General features: G+C 40.4%; 2 protein-coding genes across 6 annotated transcripts in view; both read left to right on the forward strand.

Moving 5' to 3' along the window:
• The first annotated feature begins 29 nt into the window (after nt 1–29).
• Nucleotides 30–16,517, forward strand: LOC133520109 (translocation protein SEC63 homolog). 2 transcript variants are annotated; one of them, XM_061854429.1, is made up of 13 exons: nt 30–250; nt 1,366–1,697; nt 2,250–2,420; nt 2,986–3,192; nt 4,150–4,378; nt 6,006–6,299; nt 7,618–7,741; nt 9,023–9,131; nt 10,556–10,721; nt 10,927–11,117; nt 11,507–11,672; nt 12,339–12,460; nt 15,504–16,517. In XM_061854429.1, exons 1-13 carry the CDS (start codon nt 127–129, stop codon nt 15,552–15,554), a joined length of 2,286 nt encoding a protein of 761 aa, XP_061710413.1. In that variant the 5' UTR covers nt 30–126; the 3' UTR covers nt 15,555–16,517. The 2 variants fall into 2 exon arrangements, with proteins under 2 accessions (XP_061710413.1, XP_061710414.1); XM_061854430.1 differs by having other exon boundaries at nt 10,559–10,721.
• An 8,586-nt stretch (nt 16,518–25,103) lies between these two features.
• LOC133520121 (PDZ and LIM domain protein Zasp) overlaps nt 25,104–27,865 on the forward strand; it is an 89,013-nt gene continuing 86,251 nt past the window's right edge. For 3 of the 4 annotated variants that reach the window (XM_061854449.1, XM_061854450.1, XM_061854451.1), the window contains exon 1: nt 25,105–25,290. The gene's annotated coding sequence lies outside the window, so the exon portion shown is untranslated. Of the gene's footprint in view, nt 25,291–27,865 lie in introns of all 4 variants that reach the window. The other variant, XM_061854448.1, reaches the window with a different exon arrangement.

Raw genomic sequence — 27,865 nt, forward strand, 5'->3', positions numbered from 1 at the left:
CTATTACAAATGACAACAGCATTTTGACAATGACTTAAGTGACGTTTAATGACACGTCTCCGCTATCGAGCTCGTGTTGCGTGTAGTGATTTTCATTTTCTTCACAAATGATTTAATATAATAACGATGGGAGGCCAGAAATTCGAATATGATGAGAGTGGATCAACATTCTTTTATTTTGTGTTATCATTCCTCGCTTTAATATTAGTGCCCGCAACGTTCTACTATTGGCCGAGGAAAAGAAAAGAAGGTAAAGCTTTAATTCATGTTTTGTCGTTGATGCGCGTTAAAATCGTAGTTGTTAATGTTTATTTCATGATTATCCTATATTTCGATGTTGACGTGACTCATGGTTGGTACCTAGTTGGATGCTAGTACCGTTATGTCAATAGGTTTGTCGCGCGGCGTACCGATTCGTCGCACAACGCTAATATGTAAGTGACACGGCCGCTGCACACAGCTCATTATCTTTACCAACCTTAGACTACTTTCGTAGGTAGTAGAAATAATTCAAGCAACATGACCTACCTATTCCTATTGAGGTCTGAATATTTCTCATCCATCACCACTACCAACGCCTAGCCACTCCTCTGTGACCATCTATTAATAAATTAATTTCAATTAGAAAAGACACAGATTCTTATCAGTTTCCCATGTCCTAAAATATAGTAATGGCTCCGAAAAACAAGTCACGCATTTTCAATTATTCTGTTCATGGTATCACAAGAATGTCCTAAAATGTGTTAAAATGTCAGTAATATTGCATTTAAAAAATTTAATTACTTGTATTTGAGTTAGCATTAGAAGTGTCTATTTGTAGTGATAGATATTTAGTGTGGATTTAGGTATGATTAATAATGAACTGATCTTAAACAAATATATAATCATAACACCATGAGGAAATGACTAAGCACAGGGCTTGGTGGTGGGCTTACATTCTTCTAAATAAAATTTAATTTTTTTTTTAATCACTTTAGCATTTTGTTCAGAATAATAAAAAATACTTTTTTAAACAAAAGTAACTGTGTACTTTATATTTCTGTGTGCCTTTTGGCAAAGGCCTCCCCCAGTATTTTGTCTATATGTAATATACAACTATAAGAATGTTGTTATTGTTGTTGTTGTGCTAAAGCACCCCACAGGTGCAAGGGGCCTTCACAAGCTTGTGCCACACCTTCTTATCTTCAGCTCGCCTTCTGGCCTCGCTTCAGCTCAACCCGACCGCTCGTATCTCGCTTAGGTCGGACCATTGCCAAGAGTGTACAGGGCGCTCTGAGCCACGGCTTCCTTCTGGCGGTTTCCAACAGAAAACTACTATAAGAATACCACAAAATTATCTATAATCAACAATATTAATTGTTACAGATCCAGCAAAACAAGCAGAAAGATGTCAATGTCCAAATTGTATAAAGAAACAGTCAATAATAGAACAATCACAGCCTTACAAATCTTTAAAGAACTTCCTAATTAAACTCGCAATAATATCAGGATGGGTATTACTCGCATTTTTAGCTTATAAGGTGTCACAGTTTGACTATGAAATGTCTAATTTTGATCCATATGAAATACTGGGTTTGCCGCCTGGAGCAACTCAGGCTGAAATCAAGAAGTCTTATCGTAAGCAATCTTTGATACTCCATCCGGATAAAGAGACTGGTGATGAGAAAGCTTTCATGAAGCTTACTAAAGCTTATCAGGTAAGGTTGATCATTTATTTTGTAATATATTAGTTCAAGAACATTTAAATAATTTACCTGTATTTGGAAAGAGAAAGATGAGCAATTGCAAACTTAGCAGGGTATAAGAAGATAAGCACTGCAAATGATATTTTCATTTAAAAGAAAAGTAATCCATTTTCATTACTCTTGACTAGAAAATATTAGTGGCTCTGTGATCTGTAGACTTCACAAGATAACTTAAAGCTGAACAAATGTATGTATCCTATGCTGGTAAGGCTGACTGCTTAGAAAAACAATGAAAAGTTAAAATCACAAAAAAATCCATATAATTATTGAACCTGCTTACAAACTTGCTCAAACAGAACAATGGTTAAGATTTTAAATGCGGAAGGTCGAGTTCCTGCACTTCGAAATGGACAATTGGACCTTTGATACCACAAGTGTGGGAATGTCATAATTAATGACAAATTTTTATGAAAATATGACATTTATAATGACACCACCACAACTATTTTTATAATTCAAATTATGACATTTGACAACACTGTTGAGACATTAAACATTTCCCAGGCTCTAACAGATGACGAGGCGCGACGGAACTGGGAGAAGTATGGCAACCCAGACGGCCCCGGAGCCATGAGTTTTGGCATAGCCTTGCCCAGTTGGATTGTAGAGAAGGAGAACAGCGTTTGGGTCCTGGGGCTCTATGCACTGGTGTTTATGGTTGCTTTACCCACTGTTGTAAGTAAAAAAAAATGTTTTTTTTTTTTGCTTTTATTCCTTGCAGATTTCAGCATAGGTGGATTAGCCAATATTGGTGTAGTAGACTTTCTGGTGCGAGGAGAATGTTAAGTATAAAAAATATAAAATGTTTGCTTTACAAATGAAAAGTACCAGCTGCTTAACAGTTGCCATAAGGTATCTTATTGTCATACTAGCTTCTGTCCGCGACTTTGTCTGTGTGGAATAATGCTGATGATATAAAAACTATCCTTCCCCAGGCCCTAAACTAGAGTTGTGCCGTTCTCAAGTTCCTCCGTTTTGTATGAGAAAAGTCCTTGACGACTTTCTATGTCAACTCATCAGCTAGGTACCATTGCCCGTACTTTTTAAAATTACTCTCAGCTCCTATCACTAATAATCAGTTAAGTAGGGTCTCCACTCTTTCATAGATAGCAAGAGCTACCAAAAAACCCTATTGTTGGCCTGCAAAATTTATCTAAAGTGTAATGTGGCCCTGGAATTAAAAAGTTTGAATCAACATAGGTAATTATCTATTATTATAATTCATATTGTTAATTCGCAGGTCGGTACCTGGTGGTACCGCTCCATCCGCTTCTCCGGCGAGCAAGTCCTGCTCGACACCACACAGATGTACTTCTACTTCTGCCACAAAACCCCCTCTATGCCCCTGAAGAGGGCGCTGATGATCCTCGCGGCATCCTGCGAGTTTGACAGGAGACACAACTCGGAGATTATAGAGAGAATCACTGACAATGAGGAAGTGCCTATGGTAAGTTTACTTCACACCAGACAGACGTACTTACTTCTGCCACAAAACGCCCTCTATGCCCCTGAAGAGAGTGCTGATGATCCTCGCGGCATCACACGAGTTTGACAGGAGACATAACTCGGAGATTAAAGTGGGAATAACTGACAATGTGGAAGTGCATATGGTAAGTTTACTTGACACCAGACAGACATACTTCGACTTCTGCCACAAAACGCCCTCTATGCCCCTGAAGAGAGTGCTGATGATCCTCGCGGCATCACGCGAGTTTGACAGGAGACACAACTTGGAGATTATACATAGAGAGAATTACGGATAATGAGGAAGTGCCTATAGTAAGTTTTTTATTAGGTCATGTTTTTGTTTTGTAAAAACAAAATCTTATGAGCCTAACTCTTGAATGGTGAATTCAAAGTTGTGTCTAGTTGTCTTTATGTACAGTCAGCTGCAGAAAAAAATAACCCATTCTGCATAGAAGTTTGTATGCAAAGGTGTTAAGCGAATAGTATTTCTGACTTTAAGTAACACACACACACAGACACATTATATTTACACTTAAAAGCCTAGCAGTGTTATTGGCGAGTATCTGGCTGGCATGTGATATACTTTTTGAGCTCTATTACTGGATGGATTTTAATGATTGAGGTGTTCATCAATTTTTTAAAACTAGGATTTGATCTAATAAATCTATAAGGATTTGATCTTTTTGTGACGTATCTCCGAATACACTTTATCAAACCAATATAATTTTCTTTGACCATTTAGGGATTTTAGGGCATTTAGTGATCATGATCTTCATATAAAAAATAACCTAAAATCTAGCCGGTTTTCTTTTTTTTTCCAAATTTTCCTACTTCTTTAAGAGAAACAACTTACAAGACCTGGCTGTACAAAATATGTATTCTTATCTATGTATGAAATTAAACATGAATTTGTTATTAATTTTTCTAATCTTTTCAGCTTCTCCGTGAGCTCCCAAACCTAGGGGAAAAGAACAAGGAGCAACCTCTCTGCCGCCCCTACAGCATCAAAGCCAGAGCCTTGCTCCATGCCCATCTGTCCCGTCTCCGTCTCCCGAGCGAAGCCCTGGACGCCGACAGACGATATATCGTGGGTCGCTGCCCTGATCTGATTGTGGAGATGGTCAACTGTGTCAATCAGCTCATAGCGCTTGCTTACGCCAGGAGAAGTAAGTTATGTTACTGTCCACTGTGTTACTGTCCCCCGGGTTACTGTCCACAGTGTTATGGTCCCCCATGTTACTATCCACTATGTTACTGTGCATGGTGTCCACTGTGTTACTGGGAGTGTATCAAAGTCAAGCCCTAGATGCTGACTGAGGATGTATCGTGTCCCGATGCCCTGATATGATTGTGGAGATGGCCAACTGTGTGAATCAGCTCATAGCACTCACCTACGCCAGGAAAAGTGAGTTAGTTACTGTCTACTTTGTTACTGTCCTCTGGGTTACTATACATAGTGTCAACTGAGTTACTGCCCCTGGGCTACTGATATATGTGTTACTGTCCCTTAAGGTACCTGCCATACTATCCTTTGTGTTATGTTCACCTGTTTAGTGTGCACCGTGTCCACTGTGTTACTGGTAGTGTACCAAGTCAAGCCCTAGATGCTGACTGACGATATGTCGTGTCCCGCTGCCCTGATCTCATCCTAGAGTTGGTCATTTGGTCAACTGCGTGATGCCCATAGGATTCTAGGCAATAAGGTCGCGTACACATATTTTTGAAGCTTCGTCCGTGCCGATATTTTAGACATTGACTAAAGTCAAGTCACAGGGCCTCACGAAAGTTCAACTATATTTTAATGTGGATTCCTTGATATTTATAGCAGTTGAATTATCATTCAAAATACGTAGTCGTGAATCACGAATGTATAATTAATTACAGCCAATATGCTGTTCCGAAACTTGCTTTATAAGTCACACGATTCCGCCGCCAAAATAGAAGTTATAGTTCGTGTCATCCACGATGACGCGCAGATTTGTCAAATTGCCATTAATAGCACCACAATACGAGTCAAGGCACGCGTCTTCGTGAATGACACGATCTGTACAGCAATCGAAGTTGCGCTCTCGTTTTAAAACGACATGCTTTCATTAAATGAAACTTGGCATGAACATTTCGTTTATCTATCTATCTATCTATCTACTCGAGTGGAGACCATGGGGATATATGTTACGTTAATGTTCATGCCAAGTTTCATATATTTTAAGCATGTCGTTTTAAACCGAGCGCGTAATTTCGATTGTGTGGGACCGGCTCCATAGCAGCTACTTCTCGTGACTCTTAAGTAATCAGATTTAACTATCATAATTTACTATTACCGCCCCTTAAAATTACAAACCTTATACATACTCCTAAACCTTAGTAAACCTCTGTTAAATTTTGAAACACAAATGGCAAAATGACGGATAAGGCCAGACGATTATCAGGGTGAATCAATTTTTTTGTCACTGGTTGCCATGGTTACGATTAGTTGTCCAGCGGACAAAACAAAAGACTCTTAATATCTTGATTTTATGGTATTTACATGTATCAAACATGCATTTTTGTGGTAGTTACATATAACCAATTTCCATAATGGGCATTATACTACAACAAGAGCGTATCTCCCTTCCACTAATTCCGGCTTCAGTCATTTAGAGGCAGTTTTTGCTATGCTGCGTCTAAATGCTGGAACAGGGACAACAGGAAAGGATAACACAATGAAAAGTTGATTCACCCACCAAGGGCTTGTTAACAGTTGTTGAAAAGCGTTATGTCAACCACATTCTAACCTCAAATATTTTCTTCCAGTACCCCGCCTACCGACTATAGAAACAATCGAAAATTGCATGAAGCTCTCGCCCATGATAGTCCAAGGCCTATGGGAATACAAATCCCCCCTCCTGCAACTGCCATACATCACCGAAGACCATCTGAAGCACTTCACGAGCCGCAAGAAACACATCAAGTCGCTGTTACAATTGGCACAGCTGCCCGGGGACGAGCGGCGGCAAGTTATGAGGTTTCTGAATGACAAGCAGTATGATGACGTCGTCAAAGTGTTGGGGAATATGCCCTATATACACTTCCAGGTTAATACTGAAGGTAAATATCATTTTTCATATGTGTATCTTACTTTGAGGTAGTATTTGTTACCCAATCTTACTTTTGCACGGATATTGGAATTAAAAAAACAGATCGGATGGAGAGATTGGGGCAATCGGATTGTCATTTTAGTATACAGATTGTAAAAACAAGATTTAGGGTCGGTAACGCGCTTGTGACACCTCTGGAGTTCCTTAGGTTAAGCTATCCCTTTACCATCAAGCGGATTGTAGGCTTATTTGTCACGGACTGTACAAGGTAGATACTTTTTTTAAACCCCTAAAAAATACGCCAAGTTGTCTGCTAGTAAGTACAAACCCCTCCTGCAACTGCCATACATCACCGAAGACCGGTGCCATACGTTTCATGGTAAATTGGCGCCACCTACCTATTTCAAATTCGCAGCAATAATAAATAGGTATTCTTGCTGTGAAATGTTGAATCCACACTGATACGAGAGTTACCGTAAAGCCAGGATGTTAGAAAGAAATAAAAGATATGGCGCGCCGCGTGAAACTTGCGACGGAGGACATGACCGAGACTCCAAAAATATACTGCTGTACCATTTCTGTATTTTATAATAAAATTATAGTGCTATGGTATGCAGGTTAAAAATTTTTTTTTTTTCTATCCCAACTTTAACCTGTTACGGTTTTGCTTGGAGTCTGCCCATGCAAATATAGCCTGGTTTCCGCGTGAATTATTTCATAACATTGTTCTTGATAAAAACGTGTAAAAAATCAATATAAAAACTACATTTCTGCTTTAGTCCATAGCCCCCTCTTAGGGTATCCCGCTAGTTGGCGCGGTTGCACGGAGCGGGTGAGCGGGTAACGAAAAGTAGTATGGGCGTTGCTAACTGGCGCGGACGCGTGCAATGGATTGTACCTACAATGGCACCCGCGTACGTGTGCCCGCTCCGTGCACCCCCGCTAGCGGACGTCCTTAAACGTTTTTTACAAGCTTTTTATTAACTTGCAATGTTGTACCTATGTATGTACGGGTCAAGTCTTGCAAGTTAAATTTGACTAACTTCCCGGTTACCGATGAAGCTGAATATTTGCATACATGATATGTATTTACACACGGGTGACAATGCAATATTATGGTACCATCGAGCTGATCTGATGATGGAGACAGGAGGTGGCCATACGAACTCTGTGATAAAACAACGCAACCTAATTGTGTTTGGGGTTTTTAGAATTGGCTCGATGAGTATTAGTTGCCTGTGGGAAGAAAAGTACAGTCAGCGATAAAAGCTTGTACCAAAAATATTTTTTTGGCAAAAACTTATTTTAACTTGTTACCTTGTTTCCAGTAATCGACGACGAAAACTCGACGGTCGTGACGGCGGGCGCCATCGTCACCGTCACGGTGTTCCTGAGGCGAACCAACATGAAGGAGTTGTTCGGCGACTCCAGCATCAAGGAGAAGAATATCGAGTAACTAACAGTTAATATATGTACTATCTAAACGGTCTCCTAGCCTGGTAGGTACCTACGTGGCAGGAGGTCCCGGGTTCAAATCCTGGTAAGGGCATTCATCATAGATACATCATAGAGATAGAAGGGTGTTCATCATAGATATTTGTTCCTGAGTTATGGATGTTTTCTATGTATTTATCTATTATATTATATCATATCGTCGTCTTGTACGGTCACGTCTGAACTACCTTAATATATGGACAATAAAGTCGTGTATACATTTTTTGGCACTTTTTTCGTATCGATATTTTCAGACGTGACTGTACCCACAACACAATCCTTATTGAGCTTACTGTGGGGCTAGAGTCAGACCAAGCTAAGTTGGCAGCGATTTTGATAGCCCAGCCTGTGCAAGTGTTAGTAAACGTCATTTCATACATTTTTTTAAATTTGAATTTTGTCTATATTTTTTATTTATTTTAGTCAAAGTCGAGTCTTTCGAGTTGAAATTCGAATAACTCGACTCGTTTTCACGAGGTTCTGCACAAAAAATTCCGACTCATAGTCCCGGTTCGAGTCCATTATTGGATCTTTCGAGTAACTAACATTTAACCTAGACTAAGCGTCGGTTGCACTTGGTGTTGGTAGGCACTAGAGTCTTTTGAGTCGAAATTTGAATAACTTTACTTGATTTTACGAGGCTCTTCACTAAAAAAACCAAATTTAAGTCCCGGGTCGGGTCCATTATTGTATCTTTCGAGTAACTAACATGTAACCTAGACTAAGCGTCACTTAGTGTTGGTAGGCACTAGAGTCTTTTGAGTCGAAATTCGAATGACTCGACTCGTTATTACGAGGTTCTGCGCTAAAAAAGCCTAGTCTTTAAATCCCGAGTCGAGTTCATTATTAACTTATTTATTTATTTATTTTTTTGTAATGTATTATGTTTGTTGTATGATCCCATATGGTCGAAATAAATGATAATTTATTTTATTTATTTATTTTATTTAATCTTTTTTAAGCGCGACTTAATGGACTCGAGCGTCGTTATTGTTTGGCGTACCTGACCCATACATTTTACATTAAGACAATGTATTTTGATTAAAAAAATAGAACATCGGGTTCGAGTCTCTAACGACGTAAAAAGAACTCGAATTTCGAGTTGCTTATATCATTACCTAACTTAAGTATATTAAGAAATTTTGATTCGCACATAATAAACGTATTAAGGTTCAATTTCCATTGTCTTACATGGTTTGATCTAAATTCTAAACCCTAAATAAATATTTTTGGCAACAGGGACGATGAGGAAGGCAATGGTGATGCGAAAAAGGGAGAGAACGACAAAACCGAAGAAAATGACAAGGACAAAAAGGAGGTTTCGAAGAGGCCCGTGTGGATGAAACAGGTATACAAATTTAATAACTTTGGGAGTATTCCACGGAACGTCCCGTACAAACGCATTTTATACTGTTTAGTGTGTATAAGAGTTGTTTTCGGCCTTCAAAGTCGATGATTATTTTTCTGGGCATATTTTTGACTATTTGTCTATTTTTTTATGATATAGGAGGCAAACGAGGAGATGAATCTCCTAATGGTAAATACGCGTTTGTGCAAGACAACCGTAGATGATTTCATGAAATGCTTCTTTGATACCATAAACGGCGCAATAATTGGTCCTTTATAGTAAGTAACTGTCCATTCTCATACAATATATTTTGTTTTTTTTCGATGTTTCGACATGGGTTGGAAGGGTGTGTAGTCAACATGCCAATCGTTTACGCTCCGTAGCGAACGAAACTCAACTCTCACTGTCGCACTAATATGGAAGAGCGATAGAGAGCACAAAGCGTTTCGTTGTCGGAGCGCAAGCCGTTGTCACCTTGGCTAGGCACCCTTGGTCTTGGTCTCGGACAACTGATGTCCCAGCAATGTATGTGTTCAAAACATGAAAACAACCACTTGAGAATTTGTTTTCACTATTTTTTTTGTGCCTAGATAAGCAATGTGCATGTCAAGTTTTACGTTTTCTGCATGATGGAATCATACTTGAGTTAAGAGCATTCGAGGTAGACAAAGAAAACTTGGGGACCAGTGATTCACATTCAAGGGATCTTCGGACCAATGTACAGATTTTGTGAGTGTTGTGCGGTGTGCCATAGACAATTAACTGAATTAACACAAACATAAACGGGTAATTTCAATGTGTTTGTCTGTCTTTTTTAGCATTTTTTAGCAAACTCGTTCGTGTCTTTCCTGTAGACATCGAACATTTAAGGGAGTCTAAAGCTAATTTTTACGCGGGACTTTTACAGGCGGGATACATTTTTTTGTATACCATGGTCGTTAATTTTTATTGTATTGTCCACAGAAGTGACCTTTTTGTAATGTGTTTGACTCGTTCGCGTCTTTCCTGTAGACATCGCAAATTTAAAGTTAATTGTTGCGCGGCACCTTTACAGGTGGGATTTTTTTTGCTCAAATAAAGCAAACGGGATTATTATGTACCCGTTTAAATCACTAAATATAAATAAATAAATATTATAGGACATTATTACACAAATTGACTAAGTCCCACAGTAAGCTCAATAAGGCTTGTGTTGAGGGTACTTAGACAACGATATATATAATATATAAATATTTATAAATACTTAAATAGATAGAAAACACCCATGACTCAGGAACAAATATCCATGCTCATCACACGAATCAAACCTTACCAGGATTTGAACCCGGGACCATCAGCTTCGTAGGCAGGGTCACTACCCACTAGGCCAAACCGGTCGTCAAAAATATAGTAGTGGAAATACTTATAAAATAAGAATTTTATAGCAGACCAAGCGAGCTCCAGCAAAGAGGGGCAAGAAGCCAGCGCCGGCCAAGCAGCCAGCCAAGCCTGCACCCGAACCAGTGCCAGAAGTCAAGGAGAACAAGGAACAGAAAGAACAGAAGGAGAAGGAACCTAAGAAGAAGGAACCAAAGAAGAAAGACGACGAAGGTCAGTCAGAAAGTGTCAACTTTTAACAAGCTTTTATTTAACTTGCCCTGTTAGTATGTTATTTAATTTTTTAGTTAGTGTGGGTCAAATCTTAAAGGCTAAATTTGACCCATATTAATGATACATATTAAAAGTTTTGTTGAGTCAAATATGTTAAAAATGAGTTTTAAAGTCAATTTTAATTTGAGAAATGTTCCATTTCTAGAAGAAGATTCGTCAGACGAATCAAGCGCCGAAGACTCAGAGTCTCACGACTCAGCGTCCGAGGAGTCCCGCAAGTCGTCAGGAGAAGACGACGACCAATGGGACAAATTCCAAAAGCGGCTTCACAAGCGGGAGCGGTTAGAGGGCCGCTCGCGCTCGTCGCACCCTGTGCACTGCCCTTACTACCCCCAGGTATGATAGCTAGACGAACATGAATGAAACAATATGAACGAACGAAAATGTTCAATACAGTTTGGTGGGCGGAATGTAAAAAAAAATATAGTTTGGAAAAAACCAGTTAGTTTTAATAACAAAAACTTCCGCGAGACACACGGGTTACTTATTTATTTCAAGTCCAGAAAAGTAACCAATTTTTTAGTAAAAAAGGTGACAATTTTTAAATATATAGGCGCTAAGGTTCGATCCCCGTAGTGATTTTGCATTTCACGTCATTTTTTGTTACATCTGTAATCCCGATACGTTTTCACTTCTCGATTTGCGTGTATCGATATACGATTCTTATTTTGGCTACGGCTACTGATAACAAACGAACAACGACCAGACATAAAGTATAATTGCAGGACAAGCAAGAGTACTGGTGGTGCTACATCTGCGACCGCAAGTCGCACACGCTGCTCACGGCCCCGGCGCACGTGACGGCCCTGCTGCACGAGACGGAGCTGCAGCTGCGCTTCACGGCCCCGCGCTGGCCGCAACTTTATACGCTTAGTGCTTGTTTACGCTCAGGTCAGTGTTTGTACTTTTGTAACAAAAGGTTTACTGAATATCACGCCAGATGGCGCTGAACGGGGGCGGGCGGGCGAGGTTAAAGACTATAACTACAATAAATGTGTTATTGTAGTTTGGTGGGCGGAATGTTCAGTTTTGTATTTGAATTCTGACAGACGTGTTATTTGCGCTCAGGCAGCACTGGTTGACATGTTTTCTCATCAACATCATATTATTAACAGTTCGCGAGTCCCATTGGTATTATCTGCAAGTACCTGAAGAAGTTCGAGATTTTATAAACATTATGTGGCTAAGTTTGTTTGTTTGTGGTGGGTAAGTTTTGGTTATTAAAATTATATGTGGCTATCTCTAAAACATTCCAACCATTGCTTACCTATGGTAGATTTACCTACTAGTTGTCTTTGATGAAACTTGCGATTAAATGTGGTTTTACTCAGCTGAAGTACCGAAGATTAAAAGAGAACAATCCCTTGATAGCTTTATTTATGATAAATATTTACTTCCAAATAGCCGGTAAATCGGTCCTTTCAATAAAGGGACTACTCTTATATCTGAAGCATTAAAACTACGGAATTACTGTTAATGCTATTAATATTTTCTCAAAGTTCTCACAATTTTGACCACCGTATAATTTACTTCTAAACCATCTCTCTTACATTACAGATTCCTACATCGGCATGGACCAGCAACTGGACCTGAAGCTGGACGTGAAGGAGGCAGCCGCCGTCCCGCACGAGCACCCGCAGTGGGACCTGTCCGACACCGACTCCGACAACCAGGACCAGGTACAACACACTTTCATTACAGACTCGTAACTCGTACATCGGTATGAACTAACAACTGGACGTGAAGGAGGCAGCCGCCGTCCCGCACGAGCACCCGCAGTGGGACCTGTCCGACACCGACTCCGACAACCAGGACCAGGTACAACACACTTTCATTACAGACTCGTAACTCGTACATCGGTATGAACTAACAACTGGACGTGAAGGAGGCAGCCGCCGTCCCGCACGAGCACCCGCAGTGGGACCTGTCCGACACCGACTCCGACAACCAGGACCAGGTACAACACACTTTCATTACAGACTCGTAACTCGTACATCGGTATGAACTAACAACTGGACGTGAAGGAGGCAGCCGCCGTCCCGCACGAGCACCCGCAGTGGGACCTGTCCGACACCGACTCCGACAACCAGGACCAGGTACAACACACTTTCATTACAGACTCGTAACTCGTACATCGGTATGAACTAACAACTGGACGTGAAGGAGGCAGCCGCCGTCCCGCACGAGCACCCGCAGTGGGACCTGTCCGACACCGACTCCGACAACCAGGACCAGGTACAACACACTTTCATTACAGACTCGTAACTCGTACATCGGTATGAACTAACAACTGGACGTGAAGGAGGCAGCCGCCGTCCCGCACGAGCACCCGCAGTGGGACCTGTCCGACACCGACTCCGACAACCAGGACCAGGTACAACACACTTTCATTACAGACTCGTAACTCGTACATCGGTATGAACTAACAACTGGACGTGAAGGAGGCAGCCGCCGTCCCGCACGAGCACCCGCAGTGGGACCTGTCCGACACCGACTCCGACAACCAGGACCAGGTACAACACACTTTCATTACAGACTCGTAACTCGTACATCGGTATGAACTAACAACTGGACGTGAAGGAGGCAGCCGCCGTCCCGCACGAGCACCCGCAGTGGGACCTGTCCGACACCGACTCCGACAACCAGGACCAGGTACAACACACTTTCATTACAGACTCGTAACTCGTACATCGGTATGAACTAACAACTGGACGTGAAGGAGGCAGCCGCCGTCCCGCACGAGCACCCGCAGTGGGACCTGTCCGACACCGACTCCGACAACCAGGACCAGGTACAACACACTTTCATTACAGACTCGTAACTCGTACATCGGTATGAACTAACAACTGGACGTGAAGGAGGCAGCCGCCGTCCCGCACGAGCACCCGCAGTGGGACCTGTCCGACACCGACTCCGACAACCAGGACCAGGTACAACACACTTTCATTACAGACTCGTAACTCGTACATCGGTATGAACTAACAACTGGACGTGAAGGAGGCAGCCGCCGTCCCGCACGAGCACCCGCAGTGGGACCTGTCCGACACCGACTCCGACAACCAGGACCAGGTACAACACACTTTCATTACAGACTCGTAACTCGTACATCGGTATGAACTAACAACTGGACGTGAAGGAGGCAGCCGCCGTCCCGCACGAGCACCCGCAGTGGGACCTGTCCGACACCGACTCCGACAACCAGGACCAGGTACAACACACTTTCATTACAGACTCGTAACTCGTACATCGGTATGAACTAACAACTGGACGTGAAGGAGGCAGCCGCCGTCCCGCACGAGCACCCGCAGTGGGACCTGTCCGACACCGACTCCGACAACCAGGACCAGGTACAACACACTTTCATTACAGACTCGTAACTCGTACATCGGTATGAACTAACAACTGGACGTGAAGGAGGCAGCCGCCGTCCCGCACGAGCACCCGCAGTGGGACCTGTCCGACACCGACTCCGACAACCAGGACCAGGTACAACACACTTTCATTACAGACTCGTAACTCGTACATCGGTATGAACTAACAACTGGACGTGAAGGAGGCAGCCGCCGTCCCGCACGAGCACCCGCAGTGGGACCTGTCCGACACCGACTCCGACAACCAGGACCAGGTACAACACACTTTCATTACAGACTCGTAACTCGTACATCGGTATGAACTAACAACTGGACGTGAAGGAGGCAGCCGCCGTCCCGCACGAGCACCCGCAGTGGGACCTGTCCGACACCGACTCCGACAACCAGGACCAGGTACAACACACTTTCATTACAGACTCGTAACTCGTACATCGGTATGAACTAACAACTGGACGTGAAGGAGGCAGCCGCCGTCCCGCACGAGCACCCGCAGTGGGACCTGTCCGACACCGACTCCGACAACCAGGACCAGGTACAACACACTTTCATTACAGACTCGTAACTCGTACATCGGTATGAACTAACAACTGGACGTGAAGGAGGCAGCCGCCGTCCCGCACGAGCACCCGCAGTGGGACCTGTCCGACACCGACTCCGACAACCAGGACCAGGTACAACACACTTTCATTACAGACTCGTAACTTTTTCCGACAGATTCCGACAATCAGGACCAGGTACATACGCGTTTACTTATAATTCATAGTCAAACACACTTTTAGTGCATTTCGGTGGGCGGAATGTTCAGTTTTGTTTTTGGATTTCGACAAACCAGGTACACATTGTACAGGTGAATAAGTTCAGTAGAAGAATACGCGCTCAGTGCAGATGGCGCTGCAATCTGGTACCGACTCTGAAAAGAACCAGGTACTGTCCCGTTGTCTCGTGTATACGTCGTACAGCACGGACCAGCAGTTGTATGAAGATAGACGTAAAGCAGTCGCCGTGGCCGGCATTGCAAGACCAGGTACAACGTTTCGTTGTAATCTAAGTTGTTTTGGTGGGCGGAATGTTCAGTTTTTCTTTGTAGTCTGGCAAACCGACTTGTCAGTAGAAAAAAGCGGCAAATATGAATATGCTTCACGGAGCGTCGATCTACTAAAGAAAATTTAAGTTTGCCAGACTAGTTAAACCTAAAGAGTATTTTGATGGGCGGAATTTTTAGTTTAATTCTGAAGAAGTATTTGTATTTAATGGTTAAAGTGCCCTTTGCTAAGGCAAAGGGTCCTCGGAAGAAAACGCTGCGATTTTTTTCTGTTCCAATCTGTTTCTTACTGTTTTCTATTTGTTTCAGGGTGGAAACGAGAGCGAGTTCACAACAGACGACGAGGTGGAGGAGGAGTAGCGGTACTAAGTTATTTTTATAGAGTTTATTATGACTGTAGCTGTACGTGGGAGTGAATGGAATAAATAATGTTTTTATGACAAAGGCTACTTTTTTGTCACATTACTTTACCCTTTGTTTATAGTTAAAGTGATGTTTAGGGTATTTTGGCGGGCGGAATGTTCAGTTTTGTCTTTATACTCCGACTCTGACAATAGAAACCTGAGGCCCTACCGCGTAAAACGTAATACGAAATTTCCTTATCTGCCTCTCTATCGCTCGGATATGCAAGAGCGATAGAGAAGCAGATAACAAACTTCGATTATCATTTTTCGCGGTTGGCCCTCAGAGACTGGCACGCCTATTTAAAATTAAAACACACGGGTATTTTGGTGGGCGGAGTGTTATAAAGGTGTAGCTCTCAACGCAGATGGCGCTGCATTCGCTAAGGTTTCATAGATAGATACTGTTAGCGCGTTGAGCTTTACCCTAAGTCATAGAAAAAACATTTTTTTACTTTTTATCTTTTGCTTTCTGTGAATGGAATAAATAATGTTTTATGACAAACACTAGACTCAGACGAAGTTAAGTCTGCAACGATTTTGATAGCCCAGCCTGTGGAAGTATTAAGTAAACGTCGTAATTTCATAGAAATTTGACGTTTAACCTTTTGAACGCCACGCCTATCGCACGCTAACCGTGAACCTTGTCGGTACGCATGAAGGTTTATATTGGGCTGTAGCCGCGCGCGACATATGACGTCTTTGGCGTTCAAAAGGTTAAAATAACACATGCACTGTCTGGGCTGTCAAAATTGCTGCCAACTTGTCTTGGTCTGACTACTTTCGTTTCACTTTTGTCTAACAACGAGAGCGAGTTGACGACAGAGTACAAAATGCTAAATTATTTTTATAGAGTTTATTAGGACATTTATGACTGTAGCTGTAAATGGGTGTGAATGGAATAAATTATATTTTTATCACATACGGTTCTTTTATTTTATTTACCTTTTTTAGGTTTCCGTACCTCAAAATTAAAACGCGGATCCATTATAGGATTACTCGTTTATTTACAGGTGCGATCCTTACCCATTAAAAACTTATCTCGTCTGGATATTAGTGCTAACAGACGGGCGTACCGGATCGCGACCTTAATTTGCTCTTTCTGGCTTTCACTCATAGCTGCGTCCTTACTGCCAAATACGTCGACTGACGCGCGACGCTACAACCCAAAATCGACATCAGTGCATGATGACAAGGTTTACGATGAAGCTTCGCAAACGATAGGCGTTCAAAGGGTTAGCGGGTGTACGGCGAACCACATTCCACTTGATCGAACAGGCCTATCGGATCGTACCAAGGTTGATACGGTACGCCCGTCTGTTATTGTTTTAAGGTTTACGAAAAAAGCCGTATGAATGCTAGCACATTCCTTTTGATAGAGGAACAACAGTAGGACGCACATTCAACAGGAGTAAAAGACCGAAAAGTCCCCGTTTAGTTTCCAGAGATAACAGAGAACAGATAATAGATCAGGGGTCACCAAATGGCGGACCACTTTCCGGATCCGGACGGCCGATCTATATTATGCTGCTTATTTAATAAATCAAGTAGAAATGGACCGCGGTGGTCATTTTATTTTTAAAACGGGACTCCTTATGGCAGGGGTCGGCAAACTTTTGAGAAGAAGATCCAACTGCGGTAGAAATCAGCAGTTTTAGGAAGCTCAAAGCCGCATATGTTGTTCCAGTAGTATAAGAATAATAACTCACTGGAGTTAATTTTATCGGTGACTTAAAGAGCCGCATGCGGCTCGCAAGTCGTGAGCCGCGGTTTGGGGACCCCTGGCCGCGTAGCCAACGTGCAAATCGTTAACGCTCCGTAGCGTATCGTAGTCATCTCTCTCTATCACTTCCAAATTAGTGCGACTGTGACAGTTGCGTTTCGTTCGCCACGGAGCGTGAACGATAGGCACGCTGGCTACGCGGGCTCTGTTGAATTATATTGCAACAGGTTAAATGTGTACTTTTAATTGGCGTAGCGGTTAAAATAGTAGAACACACATATAAGGCTAATTTACTATTTTCGAGTGTATCGAGGAGACTGATGATTCTGATGAACCACCTTGATGTCGTCAGGGCGTTGCGTGCCAATGCTGTGAACAAACAAACGATGTCGAAGATTGTCCGAAGTGTTGTAGGAAATGTCTGAAAGTGAACCTCGAGGTACAAGAAAGAAAAATTATGTGTGCCGTAGCGCAGGTATACTTAATCATGACGAGACATGTTGAAATTTGTTGAAGTTGAAGTTAAATTATATAGAAAATGAGCAACTTATCACAATCAATTGGTTACTAAAAAAATTGAAATTATAAAAAAAAATATGCAAGACCTCTAAGTTTTAATGTTTTCTTGTCTCCCATACTTTGAGAAGGTTTCGTGATGGTAATCAATCGTGGATGATGTTTTGTGCGTTGTGTACGATTGTCAGACTTTGACTGTCCTTTCTGAATCTTGCTTAGCTTTAATAAAATAGGTCCCATATATTCCTCAAAGTAAACTGGATCGACTGAAACCATGAAAAAAAGCGGCCAAGTGCGAGTCGGACTCGCGCATGAAGGGTTCCGTACCATTTAAGACGTATTAAAAAAAAATCTACTTGCTAGATCTTGTTCAACATTTTACCACTTTGGACACACATTTTACCACTTTGGAACTGTCTCTCGCGCAAACTATTCAGTTTAGAAAAAATGATCTTAGGAACCTAAATATCATTTTTGAAGACCTATCCATAGATACCCCACACGTATGGGTTTGATGAAAAAAATTTTTTTTTAATTTATTGACGTATTAAAAAAAACTATTCACTAGATCTCGTTCAAACCAATTTTCGGTGGAAGTTTGCATGGTAATGTATATCATATATTTTTTTTAGATTTTTCATTCTGTTATTTTAGAAGTTACAGGGGGGGGGACACACATTTTTTCACTTTGGAAGTGTCTCTCGCGCAAACTATTCAGTTTAGAAAAAAATTATATTAGAAACCTAAATATCATTTTTGAAGACCTATCCATAGATACCCCACACGTATGGGTTTGATGAAAAAAAATTTTTTTTTTAATTTTTATGACGTATTAAAAAAAAACTACTTACTAGATCTCGTTCGAACCAATTTTCGGTGGAAGTTTGCATGGCAATGTATATCATATATTTTTTTTAGATTTTTCATTCTGTTATTTTAGAAGTTACAGGGGGGGGGGGACACACATTTTTTCACTTTGGAAGTGTCTCTCGCGCAAACTATTCAGTTTAGAAAAAAATGATATTAGAAACCTAAATATTATTTTTGAAGACCTATCCATAGATACCCCACACGTATGGATTTGATGAAAAAAAATTTTTTTTTGAATTTTTATGACGTATTAAAAAAAAACTACTTACTAGATCTCGTTCGAACCAATTTTCGGTGGAAGTTTGCATGGCAATGTATATCATATATTTTTTTTAGATTTTTCATTCTGTTATTTTAGAAGTTACGGGGGGGGGGGGGGGGGGGGCCCCCACACACTTTTTACCACTTTGGAAGTGTCTCTCGCGCAAACTTTTCAGTTTAGAAAAAAATGATATCAGAAACCTCAATATCATTTTTAAAGACCTATCCATAGATACCCCACACGTATGAGTTTGATGAAAAAAGATTTTTTGAGTTTCAGTTCTAAGTATGGGGAACCCCCAAAATTTATTGTTTTTTTTTCTATTTTTGTGTGAACATCATAATGCGGTTCATAGAATACATCTACTTACCAAGTTTGAACAGTATAGCTTTTATAGTTTCGGAAAAAAGTGGCTGTGACAGAATCGGACAGACAGACGGACATGACGAATCTATAAGGGTTCCGTTTTTTGCCATTTGGCTACGGAACCCTAAAAAGAACTTGGCATCTATCCTATTTAACTGGTTGGTAACTGTGAAAGGTTTACATAGATAGCGCCAGCATAGGTTTATCCTGTCTCTAGTTTCGTTTTATGTATGAAATTTGATTTAATGGGCAACAGCCAGACCCTAAAATTCCAAACAAAAATGTGAAGTTGACACTATGTATGTATGTATGTAAAACGAATGATAAAACCTATGCTGGCATTGCTGGCGCCATCTGTAAAATACTTTGACCGGCCAACTCCATTGTATTATTCACCAACCCATATACGTCCCTCTGTTTATCACGGGGAACGAGCTTAATGCCTAATATTTGGTGCTAATGTAAGTGCCCAAATATGAAACAATCTGATTCATACTTCTTTAGGTTCCACTTTGAAATATTACTGCAACCTGCAACAGTCAGCTCCCGGATTTGGATCTCACCCGTCTTACATTGCCAATATCGCCATTAAATTGCAATTTGTGTAATAATGTCCTATAATATATTTTTTATTATTATTTTATACTGTTACTCTATTCTTACCCCGATAGTTCTATTTTTTTAACCTTGGTTCAATTTACATATACCGGGATAAACATTATTTCAGCCGTAGATTAGTATATGTTATTACTGATTTCAGCCTTAAGAAACGGTTTTCTTCTAAAAGTAATTACATCCAGAAGGTATATTTATATTCTAAAAGTATGCATAAAGGAGGAGACCGAGCTTCGTGGCGTACTTTGAAAGAGGCCTTTGTCTGTGTATTGCAGAGACTCTGTGGTGATTATGATAAATAGTGTAGAAGGGTTTGACACGTCGGTGCATAGACGGATAGCGTCCGATTGCAAAATTATAAATCGTTTTTTTGCAATTCAAAGTTATTATAATTTAAATCGAGCGCAGCTTAACCTGTTGAGACGTATAATTCCAATCGGATTTAAAAGGGGCAAAAAATCAAAGGTAACTTAGTATTTGGCACAGTATCAAGACTTGATTGAATATTACTGGAGTAATAAAAAATCAAACAACAAAATTTAGCTAAAATAGTAAGCGCGCGTTCCGTTTAATATAGAAACACAAAACGATAATTTGTACGTACAAATTCATAACTAGGTATAAATAAACGTACAGTAGGAACGTACTTACTATACATAGTTTTGAAGCCACCGAAAAGCTACTATATACCCCTCTTCATTTTTCGGGTTCTGTGATACCCAGAGGGTAAATACGGCACCCTATTACTAAAACTCCACTGTCCGTCTGTCTGTCACCACGCGGTATCTCATGGACCGTAATAGCTAGACAGTTGAAATTATCACAGATGATGTATTTTTGTTGCCGCTATTATAACAACAAATACTAAAAATAGAACAAAGTTTAATTTAATTTATTTACTTTTATTTTATTATTCAAATTAAAGCTTTACTTAATAAATATTTAAGTGGGGCTCCCATACAACAAACGTAATTTTTTGCGTAATGGTACGGAACCCTTCGTGCGCAAGTTCGACTCGCACTTGATCGGTTTTTCTTGGTTCAGAGCGCTAGCGCAGCTTCTTCTGGAGACAGTTTTTTAGGGTTCCGTAGCCAAATGGCAAAAAACGGAACCCTTATAGATTCGTCATGTCCGTCTGTCTGTCCGATTATGTCACCGCCACTTTTTTCCGAAACTATAAGAGCTATACTGACTATACTGTTCAAACTTGGTGAGTAGATGTATTTACTTTTTAATTAATATGGATTATGGTTCCATTCTTAATTCAGACCGCACGGGATGCGGCTGACAGGCATCAAACAGTCCTTCAGACAAGATACTGACTTTAATACTTACACTGTGTGTCCGTCTCGACTCTCGGCAGACCCAGGCTTTATTAATCTGACACTGCGCATCGCCGCACAAAGGGACTTAGGCTTCGTCAAGGACAGAAGTACAATCACCCGTAATAATATAAAAGAAAGCGCAAAAATCCTAAGGTATATCCTATATTCTTATTCTTATTCCTATTCTTCTTTCTTATTTCTATTTTATTCTTATTTTTTTGACGACCGGTATGGCCTAGTGGTTAGTGACCCTGCCTACGAAGCTGATCCTGGTAAGGGCATTTATTCGTGTGATGAGCATGGATATTTGTTCCTGAGTCATGGGTGTTTTCTATGTATTTAAGTATTTATAAATATTTATATATTATATATATCATTGTCTAAGTACCCCTCAACACAAGCCTTATTGTGCTTACTGTGGGACTTAGTCAATCTGTGTAATAATGTCCTATAATATTTATTTATTTTATTTATTCCTATTCCTATTCTTATTCTTATAGTGCTCGACATACATAAAGTCCAATAGTTGACACCCTGCTGTCACTCGCTAAGGTTAATGTGTCAAGTAGAGGGACAGTGACGAGCAGTCGGACTAGTCCATTGAATAAAAAGTTCTAGAGTGCGTGAGTTAGTAACGTAAGATGTTTCTTCGGAAACATGTCAAGAGTCCCTAGGTAATAAACATACTAAAACCCCGGGACACTAGGAGGAGCCCCGGAGTGGGGGGAGGGGGGGAAAGGGTCCATTTTTTCATTTTTCGCTTAAATCTCAAAAACGGTACATGTTAGAGAAAAACTTTCAAGGAAAAGTTGAAAGGCCATAAAATTATCTACAAGTTGTACCTAAATCATTTTTTTCTATTCCCAGCCGTTTCTGAGTTACACGCAGTAAAAAATGATTTTGGCTCAAACAATTTCCCCATACTACATACCCATGTTTATCACATCAATCGATCAAAAAATATTTCTTTCTTCCAAAAAACTCAAATGTGCAACTTGTGACCGGTACTGATAGATTGCTCTTAATTAGGTCTATAATTGGTAAAATAAACACATTCCTCCATGGAAGCCTTTAGGAGGAATCGATTGTCAAAATATTATATTAGGGTAGTTTGAGTTACTGAACTTGATCTTTTTATTTTTTTCTTCCAAAAAACTCAAAAGTGCAACTTGTGACCGGTACAGATAGATTGCTCATAATTAGATCTATCATTGATAAAAATACCAGATTCCACCACGGAGGCGTTTACGGGGAATTGAATTTTATTAGGGTAGTTACGATACTTGAACTTTTTATTTTTTTTCTTCCAAAAAGCTCAAAAGTGCAACTTGTGACCGGTACTGATAGATTGCTCTTAATTAGGTCTATCATTGGTAAAAAAAACACATTCCTCCATGGAAGCCTTTAGGAGGAATCGATTGTCAAAATATTATATTAGGGTAGTTACGCAACTTGACCTTTTTATTTTTTTTCTTCCAAAAAGCTCAAAAGTGCAACTTGTGACCGGTACCGATAGATTGCTCATAATTAGGTCTATCATTGATAAAAAAACCAGATTCCACCATGGAGGCGTTTAGGAGGAATTGAATTTTATTAGGGTAGTTACGATACTTGAACTTTTTTTTTTTTCCTCTAGTGCCTCTCATATGACATCAATGTCCCAACATTATCCGTTGTTCGGATTTTTTCGATGAAGGTTCACACGTAGCATGGGAAGGGGTCCGCCCTCGTTAAGCTTATGCTAAAACCCCATGCTCATCCGTGTGAACTAGAGAAACGGGGGCGAGGAATTTTTCACCTTTCATGGGATGTAGCTCGAAAACGGCTGGGAATATAAAAAAATGATTTAGGTACAACTTGTAGATAATTTTATGGCCTTTCAACTTTTCCTTGAAAGTTTTTCTCTAACATGTACCGTTTTTGAGATTTAAGCGAAAAATGAAAAAATGGACCCTTTCCCCCCCTCCCCCCACTCCGGGGCTCCTCCTAGTGTCCCGGGGTTTTAGTATGTTTATTACCTAGGGACTCTTGACATGTTTCCGAAGAAACATCTTACGTTACTAACTCACGCACTCTAGACCCCCCTTGGAGGGACTCATTCAATGGACACCTTAAGTAAAAAAAAGTTATAAATCAGAAACTGAGAAAGTATGTATGGTCACGTCTGAAAATAGCCATACGGACAAAGTGCCAAAAATATGTACACTATCTTAATATGTGGGCAATAAGGTCGTGTATACATATTTTTGGCACTTTGTTCGTATCGATATTTTTAGACGTGACTGTATGTAAATTTGGATCCTCTACGGCTGAACGGATTTCGATGAAATTTGTCAGAAAATAATAATTAACCTGGAGGTCTTGAAGGACATAGGAAACTTTGTTCCGGAATTAATCACCTATGAATGTGAAAGGGGGGCTTTAGTTTAGTACGAGTGTATACTTAGGGCTTAGGGAGAGGGGCACTCGAGTGGGGGCGGTTTAACGACTTCTACGAGTATAATAATTAGTGTCCGACCGAAACCGGATTTGACGAGTAAGTATAGTACCTATACGAAACCGATTTGATTTTAGTTTCGGACGGAAGTGATTCTTCGGCCGAAACTAAAAACAAATGAGTTGCTATGTAGTTATTAGGTAGGTTCCACTTTAAAATCTTACAATTCAGATTGCACATAAATAGTGCAGGCATCAAGTTCTCATGTCAGAAAACTGAAACTAGGAGCATTAAATAGTATTCTAAAAAGAAGCACAGGAAGCTAAACTCACCAAGTTGTCTTTTTTTTAATGAATATAGTCTGTCAAGCCATTTTCGTCAGTAGAAAAATACGGCAATTTTAAAAAATGTAGACGCGATGGGTTATCGTCCCATAGAAAATTCGAATTTCGCGCCTTTACTACGGTTGAAGTTGTTTAACCGGCTATAGGTGATATGAGCCAAACAGAATCACATTATTACAATAATAATCAAACAGCACAATAATGGCCAGTAGTAATTTTACTTGATTAAACAGCTCATTTGATCTTGATTACATTAGTTAGTAATGTTTTTATTAATTTAAATGTGACCACAAACTGTTCTAGGTAAGTCATAATAAAAAGGTATAGACTTATAGAGTTGTTCTAATAGGTCAGAGGTCCTTAACTGTTGGTTTATCCCTCACGAACCACTGGAGGTCTTTGAAAGTACGGTACACGGTACCTCCCTGGGTCCGCGATCCTCGAATTTATAAACGGCATTGATGGTATCAGCTATTAATAACGTTGGTTTAATGATACTCGTAACATTGAAAGGTTAAGAACAACAATTTCATCATCATCATCAACCATTATTTTCTTCCCTCCCCATCTTCTCCAAGGATCTCTACAACGACCTGTTGTCCGCGGCCGTCATCCATCGGGCCGTCATCGAACAATACGACCACGTCCGAGGTTGTCAACAAAAGCTAAAAAAACTATTGGAAAGTCCTATTAGGATGTAGAGATTCTTCTTGATCATAGGTAGTAAGGGAGGAAAATATGCCTTAAAACACTAAGTATAACGCATTTGGCTTGGGTAAAAAATGGATTAACTTGCAAGAATAGCAGTTGTAAAAATGAAGGTAAAAAACCATTAAGATATTTAAGATATGTCCAAGAGGTTCCTCTAATCATGGTGATCACTAACAACCTAACTAAAATTACATTAAATGGATTAACTCACAAGCGATTTCTACAAAAACAAATCTAAAAAATACTAAGATGCATCCTAGAGCAGAGGTGCTAGACCACAGTCTGCAGGCTTTGTGGGTGGGACCGGGCATCGTCCTGCAGCGGCGCGCGCGCCGCCGAGCTTCAGTCTCACTCGCGCGCCACAGCTCGCCCGGACACCACGAACGAACGACCGCCGTCCGCCGCCGGTGTCGTATTACCGACCTAAAAATACCCGCGAGCGCGATCGCCTTTTACAAACTGCGCGTTGTTTTGAACCAGTGATTGACAGTGCCAAGTGAAGAACCACTAAACAGCGATATCAAACGTAAGTATTATAAAATAATATTTAATACTACCGCAGCAGCTGATGTAGATTTCGGAGAATAGCTAGTGCTAAATTGGGAGTAAGCTAATAAGCTTGAGGAAATTCGAGATGGTAGGTTTATATTAATTTGCTAGCCGAGCTGATATTTATGTGTGGCGTTAATCTGATCTATTTGCGTCCGACCTTTCAGCGCCATGCCGTTGCCCGAGTTTCAGTTATTTTCTATTAAATAACCTGTAATCTTAGTTTCCTGCGGTTCTGTTCAAAGTTTAAATCAGTTTCAGTGACTGTCACCAGACTTACCCATAACGTAATCATGATTAATCCCAATATTAATGCTACGTGTCCAGGATTAATGTGGCACAGACAAAATGCGATAGCTTGCCAAGAATTGCAAAATGCAATGGTAGCCGATCAGTTTAAGTCCTGGCTAGAACGCAGACGGACGCCTGTGACGACATCTATGACCGCAATTTTGTTATTCAGCGGCAGTTAAAGCCAACTTCACTCACTTTTATATCTGAAAGATCATGAAAGCTCTCTGAATTAACAACATTCTGATCGCTCTTGACAGCCAATCAAGGAGTATGTATACAACGTCCACCTCACCCAATGTACACCTAATGATCTGAAAATATTTCAGCAATATTGAGGAAATGGTTTTTGAAAAACAACATGAAGGTTAAATATATTCTTGGCTAGTACTGAGGAAATCCACGGTAAAATGTAATTTACACTTGGTTACCTAACTAATGCTATAATTTCTATGTAAATCAGCTGATATAAACATTTAAATTCACGCAAATTTGCAACATCTAGATGCCCAACAACTACTTAAAGGTTGTAATAAAACGCGAATGAATTGATAAACAACAATACATCTCTTAGAACCTGATGTAACCATCACTTAGTCATGAATTCTATTTATTAGCAAAGGATTACATTGCCGTGTTATGACTGTTATGTCACATGTAATTCAGTGAGATGGGAATTTTGTGTGTACGTAACTACGCAAATTACGTCCAGTCCAGTTGGGTTGCCGCCAACCAATTTCTGCAAGTTCAATGTCTACAAATTGTACATGTTTTTTTCGCAATTTTCCCGTGAAAATTATGCTGTAGGTACCTACTTATTCATACTTACCTACTGGTGTAGTTAATTCAAAACAAAACTTGAATAAGAAGCAGCAAATATCTCTGCCGGACTCAAAACTTTCAAGAATCCAAAAAAGAAGAAAAGTTAACTAACTTGAACAATATTGCGACGAATTTCCAATAAGACGTAATAAGAAACACCGCCAATTTTCCATATAAAAAGTTTTTGAAAACAAGTTTATTGTTGCGTTCCGCCAATGCTTTGTGCATTATTATCCAATGAGTTTTGTTCATTCAGAGGTGCAAAATCAGATCGCGAAATTGAAACCGGTTGGTGCCATAGGTGCTTACCCGAACCTTGGACCGCGGAGGCTGCATTATTGTGTTCAGAGTCATTCCTAAGCAACAACTACCTTTATAATTACACTGAAGGGAAAATTCTTCGCTGGGCCTTGTGAAAATATGGCAGGGTCGTGACAAACCTTGGACTCCTTATCACATCTTTGATTCATCGTTGAAGAATTCAGTATTTTTTATTACTGTTTCGTTAAGATTTTATCGCTGGCAGTAACATTCAGTTTCATTAACAACTTTTACGTAATTCCTGGGTTTTGGTTGGGTTTTCTGGCAGCTTGCGTTTTGCGATAGTGTAATTATGACAGATGTAATTTGGGAAGTAAAACTGGTGCTTTGATCTCCAATTGTTTTGAATTCGGAGTAGGTATAAATGTATGTTCACCAGGCCAAGATACCTAGTTTTTGCTGTATTCCAATTAGAAGGATAGACAACGACTGAATTGTCTTATATGTAGTACTAAGTAGATACTTGATAGTGGCAGGCCCAAACTAAACTAAGCAACTAATGACTGCAAAAACATGGAACTTAGCAACAAACAACCGCCTTACCAACTCCACTTGACCGACCAACCACCACCAATCCTACCAACCGAATAAATAGTTTGGGCTGTAAGTTAGTATGATTATGATCGTAATTTGTTAATTATTTCATTAGAAGGTAATGTGCAGCTCCTCTGCAGCTGTGGTTTAGGATGTAGGTGTTGTTAAAAGCAGGTGGCAATTACTATCTTAGTGCGAAAAAAGCACAGGATGGACTTAACCAGGTGCTCTCCACTACAACACATATTTTGACCACTTACCGGGGGCAGAACAAAGAACCATTTTGGCAAATTCGTGTAAAATATATTTATGCACGTTCGTTAATTTCTATGATAATTATTTCATTAGGTATTCGTTTTTCATGTCCCTGCCCCTAAAATTATTCAAAAATGTATTCTGCAAATATATAAGGGCACTTTCACAAGGCCTGTGGACATGCCTGGCCCAAACATAAGTTCCTAAACTTAGTAGGTTTCTTCCCAGCATAGGGCATGAATTGATGAATGATGGCATAAAACAGGCGTGTTTCAAACAATTTTCAGCGATGGATCCACACAGAACATGAACCTGAATACCTAAAAACA

This window comes from Cydia pomonella, chromosome 7, assembly GCF_033807575.1.
Source record: "Cydia pomonella isolate Wapato2018A chromosome 7, ilCydPomo1, whole genome shotgun sequence".
Lineage (NCBI taxonomy): Eukaryota > Metazoa > Arthropoda > Insecta > Lepidoptera > Tortricidae > Cydia > Cydia pomonella.